Source organism: Schistocerca piceifrons, chromosome 2, assembly GCF_021461385.2.
Source record: "Schistocerca piceifrons isolate TAMUIC-IGC-003096 chromosome 2, iqSchPice1.1, whole genome shotgun sequence".
NCBI classification, from domain to species: domain Eukaryota; kingdom Metazoa; phylum Arthropoda; class Insecta; order Orthoptera; family Acrididae; genus Schistocerca; species Schistocerca piceifrons.
In genome coordinates, this window is record NC_060139.1 from 769831196 (window position 1) to 769849613 (window position 18418).

The following is an 18418-nucleotide window of genomic DNA, read 5'->3' on the forward strand; positions in this document are numbered from 1 at the left end:
CAGTCACAGCCCATGATGATATACTAGATGTGGTTGCAGAGGACTCAAGAACCAGGCAGGAAAGAAAACCATGTGATGTGCTTGGTATGATGCAAAAGTGTTGCTCATGTAATAAATTGTAAAGCACAGCAAGTAAGACTACCTACCAGCTGTTCAGTGGCAACCTCTCCCACTCTGAGAATTGGGGGAGCTCTAGTCTGCTGAACAGAGGTATGTAAGTTAAAGACACACAACTGAATGAGAGGCATAACTTTCACACATGCATCTCTCAAATATGTCAGAAATCTGCCAATGTTACAAACAACATTTGGCAAGACTGGACACAATTGACTTTAAGATCCCATTGTAACTGCTTACACACTATCAAAAGCAATCCCCACTGGAATTATAGGGTTTGCAGTCAGTGCTTGGGCACACGAATTGTGATATAATTGATAAAAGTCAATTGTAAGGTGGGGGTTTACTAAGTCTCTTGACTCAAAATTAGCAGCTGCTTGAATAAAGAAGCAGCAGCATCATTAGGATTAATCTACTGTCAATAAGGGCCTGCGGGATTGGTGACGTGCTGATCATGTGTCACGATCATACACTGAGGTGACAAAAGTTGTGGAATACCTCCTAATATTGTGTCAGACCACCTTTTGCCCAGCTAAGTACAGCAATTCGACGTGGCAGGGACTTAACAAGTTGTTGGAAGTCCCCTACAGAAATACTGAGCCATACTTACCCCTATAGCCATCCATAATTGTGATAGTGATGCTGGTGCAGGATTTTATGCACAAACTGACTTCTTGATTGCCCCATAAATGTTCATTGGGATTCATGTGTGTTATCTGGGTGGCCAAATCATTCACTCAAATTGTCCAGAATCTTCTTCAAACCAATAGTGAACAATTATGATCCAGTGAAATGGTGCAATGTCGTCCATAAAAATTCCATCATTATTTGGGAACACGGAGTCCATGAATGACTGCAAATGGTCTATTCTAGTCCATGGTCAGTTGTACCAGAGAACGCAGTCCATTCCATGTAAACACAAGCCACACTGTTTTGGAGTCAACCTAGATCCATGCTTTGTGGGGCCTGAACCACACTGGAAACCTACCATCACCTGTTACCAACTGTCATTGTGATTCAACTGACAGGCCATGGTTTTCCAGTCATCTAGGATCCAACTGATATGGTCACGAGCCCAGGAGAGGTGCTGCAGGCAATGTTGTGCAGTTAGTACAGGCACTTGTCAGTTGTCTGCTGCCATAGCTCATTAAAAAAATGCCACATTTCGGCGCATTGTCCTAACAGATATGTTTGTCGTACATTTCACACTGATTTCTGCAGCTATTTCATGCAGTGCACACTACTACCACTATCCGTATATGTGCAGTTTGTTGTTCCATGACTTTTGTCACCTCAGTGGAGATTATTTGCTGCCCCTTCTTTGAAGGCAGCAGTCGGAACATACCTAATGCCTGAGTGGTGTTCACATTTTACTACAACTAAAATTACAGTAAGTGCATGAGTGGCAAAGAGATTGGGACAGTAGCACAACAGATCGCAGTGTAGATGACAGATTTCCAAACATGAAGAAGAATATGCTTATGAGCCATATAGGTCCATCTACATGTACGATTCACTGTGTGACAGACCATACACCATACCCAGAATATTTACATATGCCGGCATGTTGCGCCATAGGTACAACAGACTATATACTACTAGGGCACCTTGATTGTGAAATTTTGCAGACTCAAATAACAGGCATTGGAAGACTAAGTGACGATGTTGGAGAGAAATGACACTTGTGAACAAAGTGGCAAATCGGGTATCTGGGGCGCAATTTAGAAAATATTTACAAAATAAATGCACTGTTAGAGAGAACCACATGTTATGTGGTGGTGCTGAAGTAAATACTGTGACTGCAGTGAATATTATAGAGCATTCACCGATGTCAGAATTCATTGCTACGTAGAGGATGATCAGATGCAGTGGATATGTGGTCAACAACGTGGCAGCTATGGCAGATTCAGCAGACTGAATGAGAACTTATTGGTGACTTATGTGGTTTCCTAGCTAGAGCCAGCTGCTGGATGGTGGTATGTTGGATCCAGTAGGTCCTACTGGTTGACTCCACTGGGACGGTGGACAACAGTGTTACATCACCTTTGGCTACATCTCAGGGCTGATGCATGATGGATTTGATTGTTTGGGTTTCCTGCAACTTCGATTCTAGATATTTTGCTCGTTGTCTCTTGCGATCAGGGGCTCACTTGCGTAGACAAAAGCGTAGGTCATAGATGTAGAATTCTGCAAGAGTTGTTTCTTGAAGAATATAACTTTCTTAGCCGTGGGTGTCGCAGTGGTTAAGATCACGAACTGCCAGTATGCCATCTGTGTAGATTACTGACAAATGTGTTACCATGGTGTATTTTGGGTAGGTTTCTTTTATATTTAATTTAATCAGTTATTGTAAATGCTTTAACTACACTACCTAACAGGAAGTTAATTTTTAATCAAAGGTGAATACAATTTTCTGTAGCTATAGGGAAATGAGACCCACATTAGAATCTAGGTGAAGGGTACTGAGATTGTAAGCAGTAATAAATAAATATCCAAAAATATAAATCTTGAAACACACAAGAAATGAAAAGCCATGTCTGGAGCATGGCTCTGTATCGATTGAAATCCTGAGCAATGGGTCAAACGGAAATAAGCTTTCTAAATATGATATTACTGGAGACTGTTGAAGATCAGATGAGTTGACTGAATAGGCGAGGAAGATTTCCAGCAAAGACTCAATGAAGAAAATTACCTATTGAATAATACAGAGTGATTCAAAAAGAATACCACAACTTTAGGAATTTAAAACTCTGCAACAACAAAAGGCAGAGCTAAGCACTATCTGTCGGCGAATTAAGGGAGCTATAAAGTTTCATTTAGTTGTACATTTGTTCGCCATTTCAGCCAATAAAGTTTTTGGTCCCTTTTTCTTCGAAGGTGCTACTGTAACTGGACTACAGTATCTGGAGATGTTAGAGAATTGGCTGTTCCCTCAGCTCGAACAAGAAGCACAACAATTCATATTTCAGCAGGATGGAGCGCCACCACATTGGCACTTATCTGTCCGTAACTACCTGAACGTCAACTACCCGAGGCGATGGATCGGCCGCCAGGCAGCCCGTGACAGAGCACTTCATCACTGGCCTCCAAGAAGCCCTGATCTTACCCCCTGTGATTTTTTCTTATGGGGGTATGTTAAGGATATGGTGTTTTGGCCACCTCTCCCAGCCACCATTGATGATTTGAAACGAGAAATAACAGCAGCTATCCAAACTGTTACGCCTGATATGCTACAAAGAGTGTGGAACGAGTTGGAGTATCGGGTTGATATTGCTCGTGTGTCTGGAGGGGGCCATATTGAACATCTCTGAACTTGTTTTTGAGTGAAAAAAAACCTTTTTAAATACTCTTTGTAATGATGTATAACAGAAGGTTATATTATGTTTCTTTCATTAAATACACATTTTTAAATTTGTGGTATTCTTTTTGAATCACCCTGTATAATGAATTAAAGAGACAAAATAGTATGGCACATAATGTGGCATGAGTTGCAGCTGGAAAGTGTGATTGGAGGGATGGCAGAAGGGAACAATTACATGACTATACAGTGTAGATCAGAAATGATACAACATGCTGCTGTCACGCTGAAATGAAGATGACTGAAGAACTGCACCTAACCACCCTTAGGATTGACAACCAGAACAAAAGATGTAGTGAAATAGGTTACAGTACCAGCAAAGAGATTAATTCAGTCGTTGGAGCTATGCTAATCATGTTGGAGATATTATTTTAAACTGTTCTTCATGTACTTCATTGCCCAGTGCTCAATTTTTATAGATATTTTAGTAGTTCTTTTTTCCAATAAGTATGCCTAGGATCTGTTCTGCTAGTGACTAAAGAGGAATCTTACTGTGGCTAAATAGACAACCAAATGACGGGTCTTTACTTCGGCTTTAATTTTGGGGTTACATCAAGTATTTGTTTTCCAGTACAACAATATTTCAACCTGCCATCAAAAATTGGTGTGTGTGACATACTGTTTCCTTGTTTGGGGAACATGTCTTCTTTATCACATGAGTAACAAAAGACATTAATTTAAATGTGTTTGGTTATCAGAAAGGCAACATGTGAAATCTTCAGTAACTACCCTAGACAAATATTGTCATAGGACCTGCCAGGAACCCCAAGAAATTTTGGCCGTACATTAACCGTGTTACTGTTGTGAAAAACACTGCCCATACACTTATGAAACAGCATTTAATATAAAATTTGAAAATGAAGCATGAAATTTTGAATTCTGGCTTCAAATCTTCCCTTACGAAGAAAAAACAAACAATGTTTCCATATTCAATAGTTGTATAGCTGCTGAGATGAGTTTCAAAGAAATCGCTACTAGTTGTGTTTGAAAAGCAGCTTAAATACACAAAACTTAATAATGTATCTCAGCCCAATTGAATTCTACCAAGCTTTGTAGGGGTTGTTAGATAACTGACTACACTCTCAACCTTAATTTACTGCAGATCCCTTGAGCAGAGAGGTGGTCCCCATGACTGGAAAAAAATACAGGTCAAAGTAGAACTGATCCAGAGAAGTACATTCCTATATCACTTACATTTGGTGGTAGCATAATCCTAGAACATATTCAGATTTTAAACATTATGAGTACCTGGACGTTTCCCACGTAAATCAGCATAGGTTCCCAAAACATTGCTCATATGAAACTCAATGCACTGTTTTCACAGATTATATCCACAGTTTCGAGAATAGCAGAAACCAGGCTGATATGACTGTGGACTTTTGATCCAGTATTACATAGGTGCTTTCTAAAGAAATTATGTTTCTACAGTATATCTAATCAGGTTTTTGACAGGATTGAAAGCCCCCTAACATTATCCTGGATGGAAAGTCATCTACAGTTGGATATGTCCCAGAGGAACTGCTATTCCTGATACACATTAATGACTTAGGCTTATTACAGATAATTCAGTCTGTGAAGAAATTCTGTCTGATAAGAGTAGCAGTATTGTGCCAATAACTCTCAACAAAACATTAGTCTTGTGGAACTACTGGCAACTGGTACTTAACTCTCGAGCAGTGTGCCTTTCTACAAAGTGTGCCACTCACAAATAACTTTGTTTTGTACCGTTTCCTGTTGTTTCACAATTTTGAGCCCGTATCTATTTCTTTATTATTGCTTCAGCTAACACAGTGTTGTCGTACATCCAAGTGAGCAGCCACAATATAAAAAAGCCGCAAAATAGATGAGAAAAAATTTACAATTGGTGCAAGAAAATGACCCAGATTATGAGCTAGCAGCACAGTTATTTATGAGATAGTTAGTAATCAAATAAACGAATGGTAGAAATCTGATGCAACTGTGCTATTTGATGCCTCGGGTGGGTCATTTCTATGGGGTAACACTTGTGTATGGCAACAGAGGGATTCAATGAAAGGTTTATTTTATTACTATCTTAATTAAACAGTGATTTAGCACACACAATGTTAGTTTACTTTATTGCTGATTAATTAAACTAAGAGTAAACTGTAATCTTGTTTATACACGTTTACCTTGGTAACATAAAGGTATTCTTTGTATATGTATGAAGTGCGCCGCACACCTGCCAGTTTTATGAAAAATGGCATGCCTGATCAAGGGTTAATTGAGAAGTCCACCCTCATAGATCCGTATGTCTGAGTGCTGTGCAGAGGAACTTGGTTTGATTCGCAGTACTGCCAAGGACTTCTTCCTTTGTGGGAGGACTGGATGGGGTGCACAAACACTTGTGAAGCCGACTGAGGAGCCACTTGAGTGAGAAGAAGTGGCTGCAAGGTTTAGGCAGCTGATGATGGCCACTATAATAGTGTGTTGACCTTGTGGCTCTCTATAGCACATCCGAATGATGCCACTGATAAGGATGATACAGCGGACAGTTGGTACTGAATAGATAGTAGATGCAGGTTTACTTAACTGAGAAATTCATGTTGTACATTTCATGAGGTATTATAGTGTGAGGGTTAATTGGTCACAACTACATTCATACAAAAATTTTGTAGTAATAGTATATAGAGATTTGAAATGCGATGACCACATAGTTCAATTGTGGGTAAAGCAACTGGCAGGCTACAATTTGTCAGCAAGATATTGAAAAACTGCAGCTTGTCTACAAAGAGACTGGATACAAAACACTTGTATTACCCATACTTCAATACTGCTCTAGTGTATGACGTGTATATCTGATTAGACTGACAGGGGACACTGAGTGTACACAACGAAGGGTGGTGTAAGTGCTCACAGGCATATCTGACTGGTGATAGAGAGTAACAGAATATTGAAAAATCTTAATTTGCAGGCACTCGAAGAAATATGCTATACACCTTGCAAAAAAGTATAGCAAACTTCAAGAACAATCTTTCACAGCAGAAACTATGAAGATTTTTCATCCACATATGTATCTATGCATAGAGATCATACAGATGAAATAGGCAAATAAACAGCTCAAGACAGGTATGCAAGCAGTCATTTTTTACATGCTTCATCCATGAATGAAACAAAAGACAGCTTGATAAATGATACAATAAAAAGTACCTCTGCTGGGTAGGCTTTCATCTTGGGAATAAATTTGAAATACATTAGACATGATGTCATACTGCTGCAGCTGTGAGGTAAATCATAGATCTGTTCGGTGTATCCGGATAAACACTGAAGTCAACAATATAGGAAAATATAGATTGCTACTTTTCTTAAAGATGACACCTTAAGTTGCAGACAGGCACAATTAAAAGACTTTTACATGTAAGTTTTCAACCACAACCTTCGTCAGAAAAAGAAGCACACAACGTTCATTCACACAAGCAAGCACACCTCATGTGCACCCATGACCGCCAGCTCCGACAGCTTGGATCAGGGGGAATCTTCTGAATAGGGCCCTCCCTCCAGTTGCCACTGATACTACCATAGAATCTGAAATGCCGTCCAGGCAGAACAAATGGAGGGGTCAACCGTTTTTATAGTGGAGCTGGTTAACTGATGATTAATTTGTAGCTGCTGCATTGTTCACTCTCTCTGCTTATCTGGTCTTTGATGGAAGGCAGCGGAGACTCATTGACATTGTGTGCTCTAATACACTTTGTGTCAAACAGGGAGGCAGGTGCATTAAAGTTAATATAGATTCAAGGATTCTTCAAGAGAAAGTTATTTACTTGAGAATATTCTTACATTTGTCATTGAAAAAACAATATTTTTATATACATCAAAACTACTGAAATTTGATGCATTGCAGTCTTTTTAAAAAGAAAGGGACCAAAAATAAGCTATATGTAGCTTGTGTGGCTGAACAATGCCCCCAAAAATTATTGTAATGATGAAGGAGAAAAAACTGGAAGAGTGGAAGTAGAGGATATGTTGGGCTTTGTCAGGCCAATCCACACAGCTAAGGAAGCCATCTGGACTGGCCTAACACAGCTGCAACATTTCCGCTGTTGCAGAAAATGAAACACTGCACAAAACTCCATTTTGTCAATAGGCTGCACCATTTTACTTTGTGTATTCTAGGTCAAGGGTGCACAGACTTGCTGGTAATGTGGGCCACAAACCCATCACTGTGCACTGTGCCTACATAGGGCATAGGGACTGAAAGAGAGAGAGAGAGAGAGAGAGAGAGAGAGAGAGAGAGAGAAAGGGGGGGGCGGGGGTGCGTGAGCAGCGGGCCACATGCAGCCGGGGGCTGGTGCATTCCTGCACTAGTGGTTGCTACAATAATGTGGTGTGGCAGTTTTGATGTGTATCAGAACTGGAGACATGTGTCTACAACAAACAAAACAAATTATGTAACTTTATTTTTTCAAGTTGGTAATCAAAATTTTATGACTACCCCTTGTATTTGCTTCTTTTCCCTTGGCTCTTAGTAATTCTCAACATGTGTTTCTCCATTGCCCACAGAACTTTTCAATACTTTTGCCATTAACAATGCAAAAGTTCAAGTTGATTGTAAAATTTGTATTCGCCTACACACGATGGCAGGTTAATATTGGAAACTATTTTGTTCACCAAAAAAACTCGGGACTTTTTATTCTTATATTTATTGCTTTTGTAATATATTCAGTTGTTATCGTAAACTATCCCAAAAACGAGATTTCATCAATTGGTTCTGTGAAGTCATAGTGCATTTCTACAGTATAATATGATCTTAAATTCTTATTGTGTGTCGCATGAAATACCTGATGTGACTTTATCACTTGTGTAATTTCCTTTCCGCAGAAATAGTTGACAAATGACTTCATTTGCAAAAACAATATTACGTTACTACACACTGCATTCAGGAAGATTGGCTATAACATTTTGTGGCTGCCAAGCGCAAGACAGAGCAGTAACCAGAATTGTTAAGCAGAGTTCACTTGTAAACAGAAGATTTTATAGTAATGAAGAGAAAAAGAAGTCGTCACTTACTGTCAAGAGGAAAGATGAAGTTGGAGCACCAAAAACACTTGAAAATGGTTTGTCTACATTATTTAATTTTAGGAAAAACAACTGTAGGGTAAAATGATGGAAGCTGACTGTTTCATTATTAAGTCATTGTGCATCCTGTTTTTTAATTGTTGACGTCTCTCTTGGGTTTAGTTCATATTAACCACGAGTGATAATAGATGAGGTTACACATTATCACACGCTTGATTCATGAATGAATTGCTTCATAACTTTTTCTCCTTAAACAACAATTTTGTCTGTATAGTCACATTAATAATTATTATTTTGGATACTGCTGGAGAGTATTCTGTAACCTACCTCAGTAGTCATGGTCATATGCTGTGCTTATTACTGATGCTTTCCAGGACTGTCAATTTTATGGTCATTTATGTGTATATTTTTTCTCTCAATATAAAGGCCAAACAATGATCTTTAGAAGAAGAAAAAAAAAAAAGGAAATGGTAAATGTAATCTAAGTGAAGTGGGATGGATGGTGTTGGCAAATCATCAATGGATGATGACACACAGAATTTGTAGCATCAAAGTCAAATAATAAATTTAGAGAATGGAGTAAAAACAAAATAAAATACATTTCTTAATCAATAAATACAACAGCTACAAACACCACATTTTGTCTAGGGACTGTCATACCATTTTTGAGAGCAATTCTCCTCTCAGCCTACTGCATTGTTAACTGAGAGTGTATCCTGCTTGTGAGATCAGTCATTTAGAAGCTGATAATGTAACTAAACAGCTCAAATATTTAAGTGCAATTTTTTGTTGCTCTCGATAGGCAGTGTTACCAATGAAGTGATTCCATACTTCTATTGGATCTATTTTAAGATCTAGAAGGTGATCTGTCAGTTGAAAACTGGACTGTGATGACAGGCCTGTTCCTGTTCCACTTAGAAAATTATTCTTTTTTGTGCTATCTTATAATGTTTACTCTATGAATCAAATATGGTTTTTCTGTTTCCCTGCTGTGTATCAACGTGTTGACCATCCTCGCTTAGAGTTGTCTCAACAGCTGCAAGCAAATTCTTGTTGGTTTTGATTGCCTTCAAACATCCTAAAGCATTTTGAAAGTGTATGTTCTTGAATCTAGGCTCAAGCACTGTTGATATGACTAATATTTTAACATGTTCAGTTGGTAGCAATCACATTTTCATTTGTGTAATGACTTTACTCTTCAGATTCTCTTCAGTGTCTGTATTGTTTGCATGCCAGATGTTTCACTTACCTGTTATTGGGTTTACATTACTGCGTGAAACAAATTTTTTTCCACAAATTCCACAAGTCGACACTTCCACATGTTTTAAATGCCACAACCATCTGACAGTTTACAGTTTCCGCAGCCATTAGCACAGGTGGTGCACTAGCATGGCAATTCTTAACATTCTTAATCACTAGGTATGACTGCAAAAATCTTTCGATAATATACAACGTTGAATTCCATCTAGTGCTTACTTCTTGAGTTAATTCGATGTCTGATTCTATTTTTTTTTTTTTTTTTTGGCTCATTACATGCTACTGCACTATGTTTAAACCACATTTCAATCCTTTTCACAGCATCAATCAGCTCTGCCAATAGAAATTTTTGCTAGCAAATTGAGCATATGTACGAAAGATGATGGTATGACTTTTTCTTCCATATACTATTTATACTCCTCAAACCACAGCACTGATGTCTTCATAAGATACGTTTAAAAAATATATTAATTTAAATGATGAAAAAAATTATTGACAATATTAACAAGCCAACGTCGAAGGTTGATATATTGTCTTTAACATCCATGTTACGTTGTTTCAAAGACTTTGGTATCGATATTGAAACATTAATTTTTAAACTCCTAACATTGATATTTTGTAAATATTGATAATCATTGCTGATCCCTAGACTGTGGTGTCTACTCATTATATTCAATAGTGTGTGTGTAAATGAGTTTGCCACTACTTTTATGTGATAGGATTTTGTATTTATTTTGTTATGCTGTACAGATACCAACAGAATTTGCATTGATGTTACTTGTTTCTTACACCTTTCATTTAACTTTTGAATTTGCATATTATGCACATTTTAATTTATTGTAATTTTAATAATTTACTTTCTTGCAGTGAAAGAAGCAACAAAAACTGTTTCCTATATGGGAATCATTCTTGCTGGTTTGGGATTAACAGGTGTCATGTTTTATACAGTGTTCAAGGAATTATTTTCTAGTAAAAGCCCAAATAGTGTTTACTCAAAAACTTTAGAGAGATGTATTGAAGATCCTCGTATTATAAATGCTCTTGGTGAACCAATTAAGGGTTTCGGCGAACAAACAAGAAGAGGCAGAAGACGACATGTCAGGTAGGATAAATGTTTTAAAACTGTTTAGTCCATATAAGCATTACCACATTCGTAAAATGATACGTGAGAGGCAGGATTCTGTCATTCACCAGCCACGTCTAAGAATATGAAAAGCAAAAACAAGAGGCAATGGTTTGGAGGAACAAACAGAAAAAAAACATTCAGAATGGGTAACAGGAGACAAATGACTGAACTTGGTACATCATTATGAATCATTCAAAGGTTACCATAAAAAATTTTATTGACCAACTACAAATAATTACCTTTTTTGTGTCTGTTTTTCATATGTTTTGCACTTAATGCTTCCCTTTCCTTACATGGATTTGTTTGATTTTTAAAAATGAACATCCACTCTTTACTTAAACTTTCCTCAATTGTCTGCTTATTTAATTGCAGCCACCTGTTCTACGAACGAGATGGAATCAACCACCTAAGAATGAAATTTTATATTCAAGGCAGCATGAGACGTGGAACAGTGCACTTAGAAATGAGAGAGGTAATTGCATGGTATTATTTTTTTATGTCTGTTCTAATGATTTTTTCCCCCTTTGGAACTCTGCACAGTTTTTATTGTCTGACTATCCAGAGTAATTAGTTAGCACCTTAACTTTACAGATATTTTACTGTTTATTGAGTAGGCAAGGCAAATTTTGCTTACCTACTAGTGGAACACTGAATCTAACCTCAGAGAACCTGAACACAGACTGTCAGTTTACTAGCACAAACAGGAAGCTGTTCTTTGAATCTGAATCAGGACTGATTAGCGGCAAGAGTACATCTAAATAGCAGTGATAGAAAGCTCACACACACACACACACACACACACACACACACACACACACACAAGGCGTTTAAATTAAATGAAGAGATTTATAGAAAAGAATTGCAACATGATACTGGCACAAACCAGAAACTATTTAATCAATTCGGGGGAAAAAATTAAGTGATGAAGGAATATGATAATGATTGGTGACCTGCTCTTGTCTGTCTGAAAGCCTTCTTATGGATTCCCCCAATTTCCAGGATGCAGTGGAACAATTTATTAAGTATTTCTATCTCAGACTGATTGTGGTTTCACCCTCACTATGTGAAATGATGCAACACACTCTGCAAGTTAGCATTTGAAGATCTGCAGAGCCTTAGAGCCAAGTTTAATTGAAGAATGACACTTGTAGTTCCACTGTGGTACAGTGTTGCATCATAGGCTCGTTTGGAGCTTTAGGGCACCTGTTTGAGTAGCATTGTTAGTATCCTTGTAATGTGATCCACCTAGTGTAAGGTACAACCTAGGTGCCCTAGACCAAACCTGTGTAACAGCAGCAAGCTTGCATGTGTTGATCATTCATCTTGCCAACTTCCTTTTCAGTACTGCTTAACCTGGTGGGAGGATCATACAAAGTGGTTACTTGAGAAAAGTGAACAGTCACTTTCCACTGAGCAATGTTTGTAAAGCCAAAGAGTGTAGTGTGATGTGAAAAGGTGACCCAATTCCAGTGTTGATGCATTCCTCTGACAATGTGATGCTCTCAACAACTCAACTCTGGGGTATATGGAGGCAGTCCCCCCCCCCCCCCCCCCCCTCCTCCCAATCCACATGTGCATTGTAATCTCTTGAGTGCTCTTTACTTTCTTTAGTTGTGAGGAATGGAGGATTTGAAAACAAATTATTAATTGTTTTCAGTCTGCAGTGGTACTAAAATGATTTGTGGGAATCATTTCAATGATTAGTGCCACTATATTTGAGAAAGTGCTAAGGGTTTTTTTTTTTTTTTTTTTTTTTTTTTTTTGCAGTGAGAGAGGTATTGGGGTTGTCAGCTATGAGTGACCACTTTATGATCTGGATTACCCTGCACGATAGAAGAAGGCCTTAACTGTATCTAAGTGTCTTGCTTCCATGTGGGATCTTGATTCTGCATTGTCTGCAGTCTGTGATAAATAACTAACAAGGCTTCAGACACGGCCAACCGATTCGGCTCAAATTTGGCAGGTCGCTTGTGTACAACCTAAAACGAAGGAATCTAAGATATTTTGGGTCAACACCCCCGTGTTTTCGAGAAAATCATCCCTAAAGGTTATGACGAGCAGTTGACCCAAAATTGGCGGGATCGATAGATAATTGTAAATAGAGCATTTTTCATCAGTAGGTATGGGGTCCGAAAACACATACTTTTCCAGAAATCGAGGTAAGAAACTTTTACAGCTGTAGCTTCTGTACCCACATGGTAAACGTTTTTCACTGACAGAACCCATAGCGCAATGGGCCGGCACGGTAGCACAGTGTGTTCGGTCAGAGAGCCGGTTGGCCTCTGTAATAAAAAAACTGAGTGGAACTATCAACAAACGAACTTGAACGGATGTCATGTGACAACCGCAACGACCAAACACAGGCCGTGGTAACTGGCTGGGAATTGTACAATCGCACGGATGCAATAACTATTCACAGCATAATTCTTAACCAACTTTTAGCACCGATTTTTCAGGCAATGACATCGTATGCGTGGTACGCATCAAAATTAATTCCCGAAAAAGACATATTTTAAAATGTAAACCAAGTTTTTCTGCCACCTCTTCGGAAGGAACAGTGCAGATGTCGAAAGATTGCATTCATTAGATGTTCTTGGTGCCATGAGTATATTTGTTTCGAATGTTTATATGACATTTACCATCCGTCTAGTTGTTCGAAGAAAAGTGAGGACATGTAACAGAGACTGGAAGAGCGACTGTAAAGTGACCTGGAGTAACATTTTAGTTGTTTACTATCCCAAGAGGTTTGAGAAATTTATTTGCCTACCTTATTATTATCATTCCTTATTGATTTACTTACCGTATTAATCCTCCTATCCCTATCAATTGAGATATGGAAACATACAAACGAAAAGAATAACATCCGCTTGGTTTCTTTGAGATTCGAACACGGTTTTTCGCATTCCCAGCCAATTACCTTGGCCGTTACGCTATCGGCGGTCGGTGAAAAGCATTTAGCATGTTGGTACAGAAGCGGCAGTTGTAAAAGTTTCTTTCCTCGATTTCTGGAAAAGTTTGCATTTGCGGACCCCATACCTGATTATGAAAAATGCTCTATTTACAATTATCTATCGATCACTTCAATTTTGAGTCGATTGCTCCTCATAACCTTTAGGGGTGTTTTTTCTCAAAATCGTGAGGGTGTTGACCCAAAATATCTTAGAGCCCTTCCTTTTTGGTTTGTACACAAGCGACCTGCCAAATTTGAGCCGAATTGGTTGTCCGTGTCTGAGGCCTTCCCCTTGTTAGTCATATTGGGATAAATTACAAAGTATTAAAGGATTTTATAGAAGCCGCTAACCAATCATCCTCACCCTTTATAATTTTACCTGTATGTAACATAACCTGCAAACTGCTGTGCAGTACTTAGTACCACTATTGGTAATGTTCTTTCACATTCTATTAATGTATGGTGTAAGGGTAAAAAAATGACTATCTATATATCTTGATACATACTTTAATCTCTCATGTGTTACTGTCACTATCCCCAACAAAACATGAGCGAGGCAGTGATGTTACTGAAATTTTCCTTGAACACTGGTTCTCTAAATGTACTCAACAGGATTCTACAAGAACAGTCATTTCTCTATCAGAGAGGACTATTTTAGTTCCGTCATCACCTCTGTTACACTTTCAAATTGGTTGTATTGATTTGTTATGATGTAGCAACAGATTTCTGAATTTCTTCTATTTCTGTTGTAAAGTCTACTTGATAAGTACTTCAAACACTGGAGCAATACTTGAGAAGTGGCCACACAAGCATCATGTATGTGGTTTTTCTTGCTGATGCATTGTACTGTCTGTGAACCGCATTGTACTGTCTGTGAACCTATCTAACTTTTTAATTCATCTTCCCTGCCACACATTTTGCACGTTCATTTTGTTTCGTATTGCTCCCTAGTATTACTCATAGATACTTAACCTTGGTAACAGCGTGATTTCTTACTTCTAGATATTTAATCTTGCTGACAGCACAATTTCCTAACTCAGGGCAGGATGCCATTTTACAAGCGCCATTTTTACCTTTTTACAAAAACAGTGGAGGACAATCATTTTTTGGTACAAATAATACTACTGTTCCTCAGAATATTCGCCCCTAACATTTTGCATGTGTTCTAACCATTTTTCTTGTCTGATGTTGGTAACTCGAAAACAAGATTTTGGAAGGTTTAACAACTTTTCTTGCGATAATAAAAATAACTGTCAACATATTTTTGGTTTGATATAAGGTAACAAAAAGAAGTTGTAATGTGATGAGACATTAATTTGATGTTTTCCTTTGACAAATAATCAATTGCTTTATGCACAGTATGGGCCGATGTTGTCATGATGAATAGGGATTTAACATTTTTGGTAATTTTTCTTGATGTTCGTATGTAAATTGTGTCATGATTCAGCATTAACTGCTATTTGATGATTCCAACATGTCTGTATAATCAAAGAAACAGCTGATCTTAATCTTGGAAGTGCTTCAATAAAGGACCACTTCAGTTAGGTTTGGTTCACCTTGAAACAGCTGATTGCTGCTTAGTTTCTGACTCATATGAAAATCTGTAAGTTTCACCTCCTGTTACGATGATGTATGTGGATTTCAATTTTCCAGAAATGAATTTTTTTTTAATTATTTTCTTACACCAGTTAACACGGGCATGTGTGGCACAATTGGTAAGGAATCTCTTTCATAACTAAGTCTCCATGCTAAATCAAATCCAAATTCGTCTCCTCTACACCTTAAGATACCTCCATCTCCCAGTAAATCACATTCCAGTCCTCTTTTTAGTATTCAGATTCCCCTTCCAGCCGAAGTATCTATACGGAAAAAAGATTAGATACTTGTGCTTCATACCACAGCCAGGGTGACAGCTTGACAGCAGCAGCAGCAGCAGCAGCAGCAGCAGGAATGTCATATAGACCCAACTATGACATGAGTGTGTCTATAAAAACTGTGGTCCACATTTGTCTGGCAGTTCTCGCTATTCTCTGAATTCTTCGATATGCTCTGATGTTAGTAGAGTGATTGACCTTGCTTGTGTTTACATTTCTCGATTTGGATTGCTCGATGGACTGTTTGAGCATGCTTATGATGACTTTTGCTATGTTCTGGACTTTGCTTCTGTCCAAACATTAGCTTCGTGCCACCATTGACTGCAGTAACCACCTGTGTCAGTGCCAGCATGAGTATAAACTGTGTTCTACATACATGGTACAGAAAACTCTTCTATCATGTTGCACACAGCATCAGTGGTTTTTGGAACAACTGATTTTCTATATGTTAAATGTTTACATGATGTGGAATATGTTTTGTAGTTTTGAAATAAGTTTCAACATCCAAGTTAGTAATTTCCTCATTCATAAACAATTTCCACTTCTGGAATTCCCACTACTGAACATCTATTTTACAAGAACTTGCATACTGGTCACAACAACTGCTTTAAAATAATATCATAACTGCTTTTGTCTAGTACTGGCCCTTATGTAGAATTTTCACAATACCTCACAATCATAGTATTATTACAATTAATGCTATATCACAAAAGATTTGTATACATAATTTAACATGTGACATCAAGACAAGAGAAGAGGCAGTGTAGCAGAAATGGTTACCAATGTGCTAATAAAAAGTAAAAAAATAAAATAAAAAGATTTATATATTCAGGAAACTAGATAAAAAAGTCATTAGTATCACATCTTAATGAGGAATTCAAAAAATTCAGCTCTAGGCAGAAGGATGTAGAGTTACTGTGGATGAAGTTCAGAAGAATAGTTAATGAAGCGCTGCATACATACACTCGTACTGTAAATGCAGTGGCAACATAGTCCAGACACTTGCAGGAGATCAGGCATGGACAAATAGTATATGGGAGAAGTCAGGTGGCACTGTAGCTGATGTGTAGTGTGCATTTGAGGAGTATTGATTTGGAAGTGTTGTTGCTGTGTGGTGCTGAAGTGAAAAGTATTGATTTCACCAATGTAAAGCTTGTTTTCAAAAGGTGATAAACATTTGTGGTTTAAAATCAAGGTTGCCTGTAGCAAATATGCATCAGAACATTATATAGGCTTACGTGAAGCCTATGCTGAGAACGCATTGCTGTATAGGGTGGTTCAAGACATTTTGTTTGTTAGAACGAGAGTACAGAATAGCACTGGACAGGTCGGCTATCCTTTCCTCAAGATCAGATTGACATCATGAGCAGTCTCATTTACATAGACCATCCATGAACTGTCTGGGAATTACCCACAGAAGTTGGTTTCAGTCATCATACAGTAGTTGGTTTCAGTCATCATACAGTGTGGCACATGCTGGCAAAATGTCTTATCATGAGGAAAACTGCATCCTGTTGGGTTCCACATCGACTCACCAATGTACAGAAATGGCACCGGTATGCTTTGACTGGCATCCACCTGGACAGATACCACAGCGAAAGAGATGTACTTCTGTAGTGTATTGCCACCAGTGATGAGATGTGGGCACAAACGACGAGCCTGAATTAAAGCATCAATTGAATGAATGGTTTCATTCAGGTTCGCCACATCCTCAGAAATTTTGATGGGAAGCCATTTGGGTGAAGCTTATGCTGATTGTTGCATATGACTACCAGGGTGTTGTTCTTATGCCTACTGGGCCAGAGGGACAAACCATCAACACTGATTACTACTGCCAACCAGTGGAACATCATCTGCATGCAGCTGTGTGGCGCAAATGTCCATGTTAATTCATGTTGCATGATAATGCATGTTGTTCATGTTACAAACATCAAGAAGCTATTATTGCAATAGTGGCATTGCGAGGTCTTGAAAAACCCTCTATACTCAACAGACATGAGTCCTTCGAATTTGCAGGGGAGTGCACTGAAGGAATACAATGGTATGTTTTAGTTTATTACATACTGCATTTTACCAATGTTGCCATTACTGTATTTTCAGCTCTTATAGAACATTCGTAGAGTTCAAAATTCAAACTTGGTGAGTTTGGTTCTATTCATATATCACTCATTCCTTGTAAAAGGCAGAGATCTGAAAATGAATGAATCATTTATGGTAGAGTTATTTGGTGGTATGTTAAGGGTTAGTTTTGTAAAGAATTACAATTTTTAAGTGACCCTTAGGCAACAATATCCAGTTGCTTGCTGTTTATAAACTTCTGTGAACTACACTTCAGAGACCATTACTGATAGTAATTTATGGAGCTTGTTATGAAGGTGGATCTCACAACTGGGTTGTTGAGTTATACATTTCTACCCAGCATTTTCTTGAGTTGTAAGTGTACGTATTTCTATTTCTAATATTACTCTACTTATTTATGTAGTTCTGTAGAGACATTTGTTAAATGTCACTTAGTATGTGTGTCTTCTTCACTATCTGTCTCTTTATCACTGTATGATGTTACATTTTATACATGATCGCTACTGTCATTCAGTGTTGTGGTTATGTTTGGTCTGGGTATGGGGTCTGCAAGGCCTCTCTCTTGCATATTCTTGAGATAGTGTCTGCTGTTCTGTCTAGATCTGCCCATTTGTCTGGAT

At 38.1% G+C, this 18418-nt stretch overlaps 1 protein-coding gene across 5 annotated transcripts in view; it reads left to right on the plus strand.

The window, feature by feature from the left end:
* Positions 1-18418, plus strand: part of LOC124777997 (mitochondrial import inner membrane translocase subunit Tim21) — a 51873-nt gene that overhangs the window by 20800 nt on the left and 12655 nt on the right. For all 5 annotated transcript variants that reach the window (XM_047253570.1, XM_047253567.1, XM_047253566.1 and 2 more), the window contains 3 exons: positions 8315-8550; positions 10637-10871; positions 11268-11367. In XM_047253570.1, the coding sequence (XP_047109526.1) occupies positions 8328-8550; positions 10637-10871; positions 11268-11367 (558 nt within the window). In that variant the 5' untranslated portion in view covers positions 8315-8327. The remainder of the gene's footprint in view (positions 1-8314; positions 8551-10636; positions 10872-11267; positions 11368-18418) is intronic.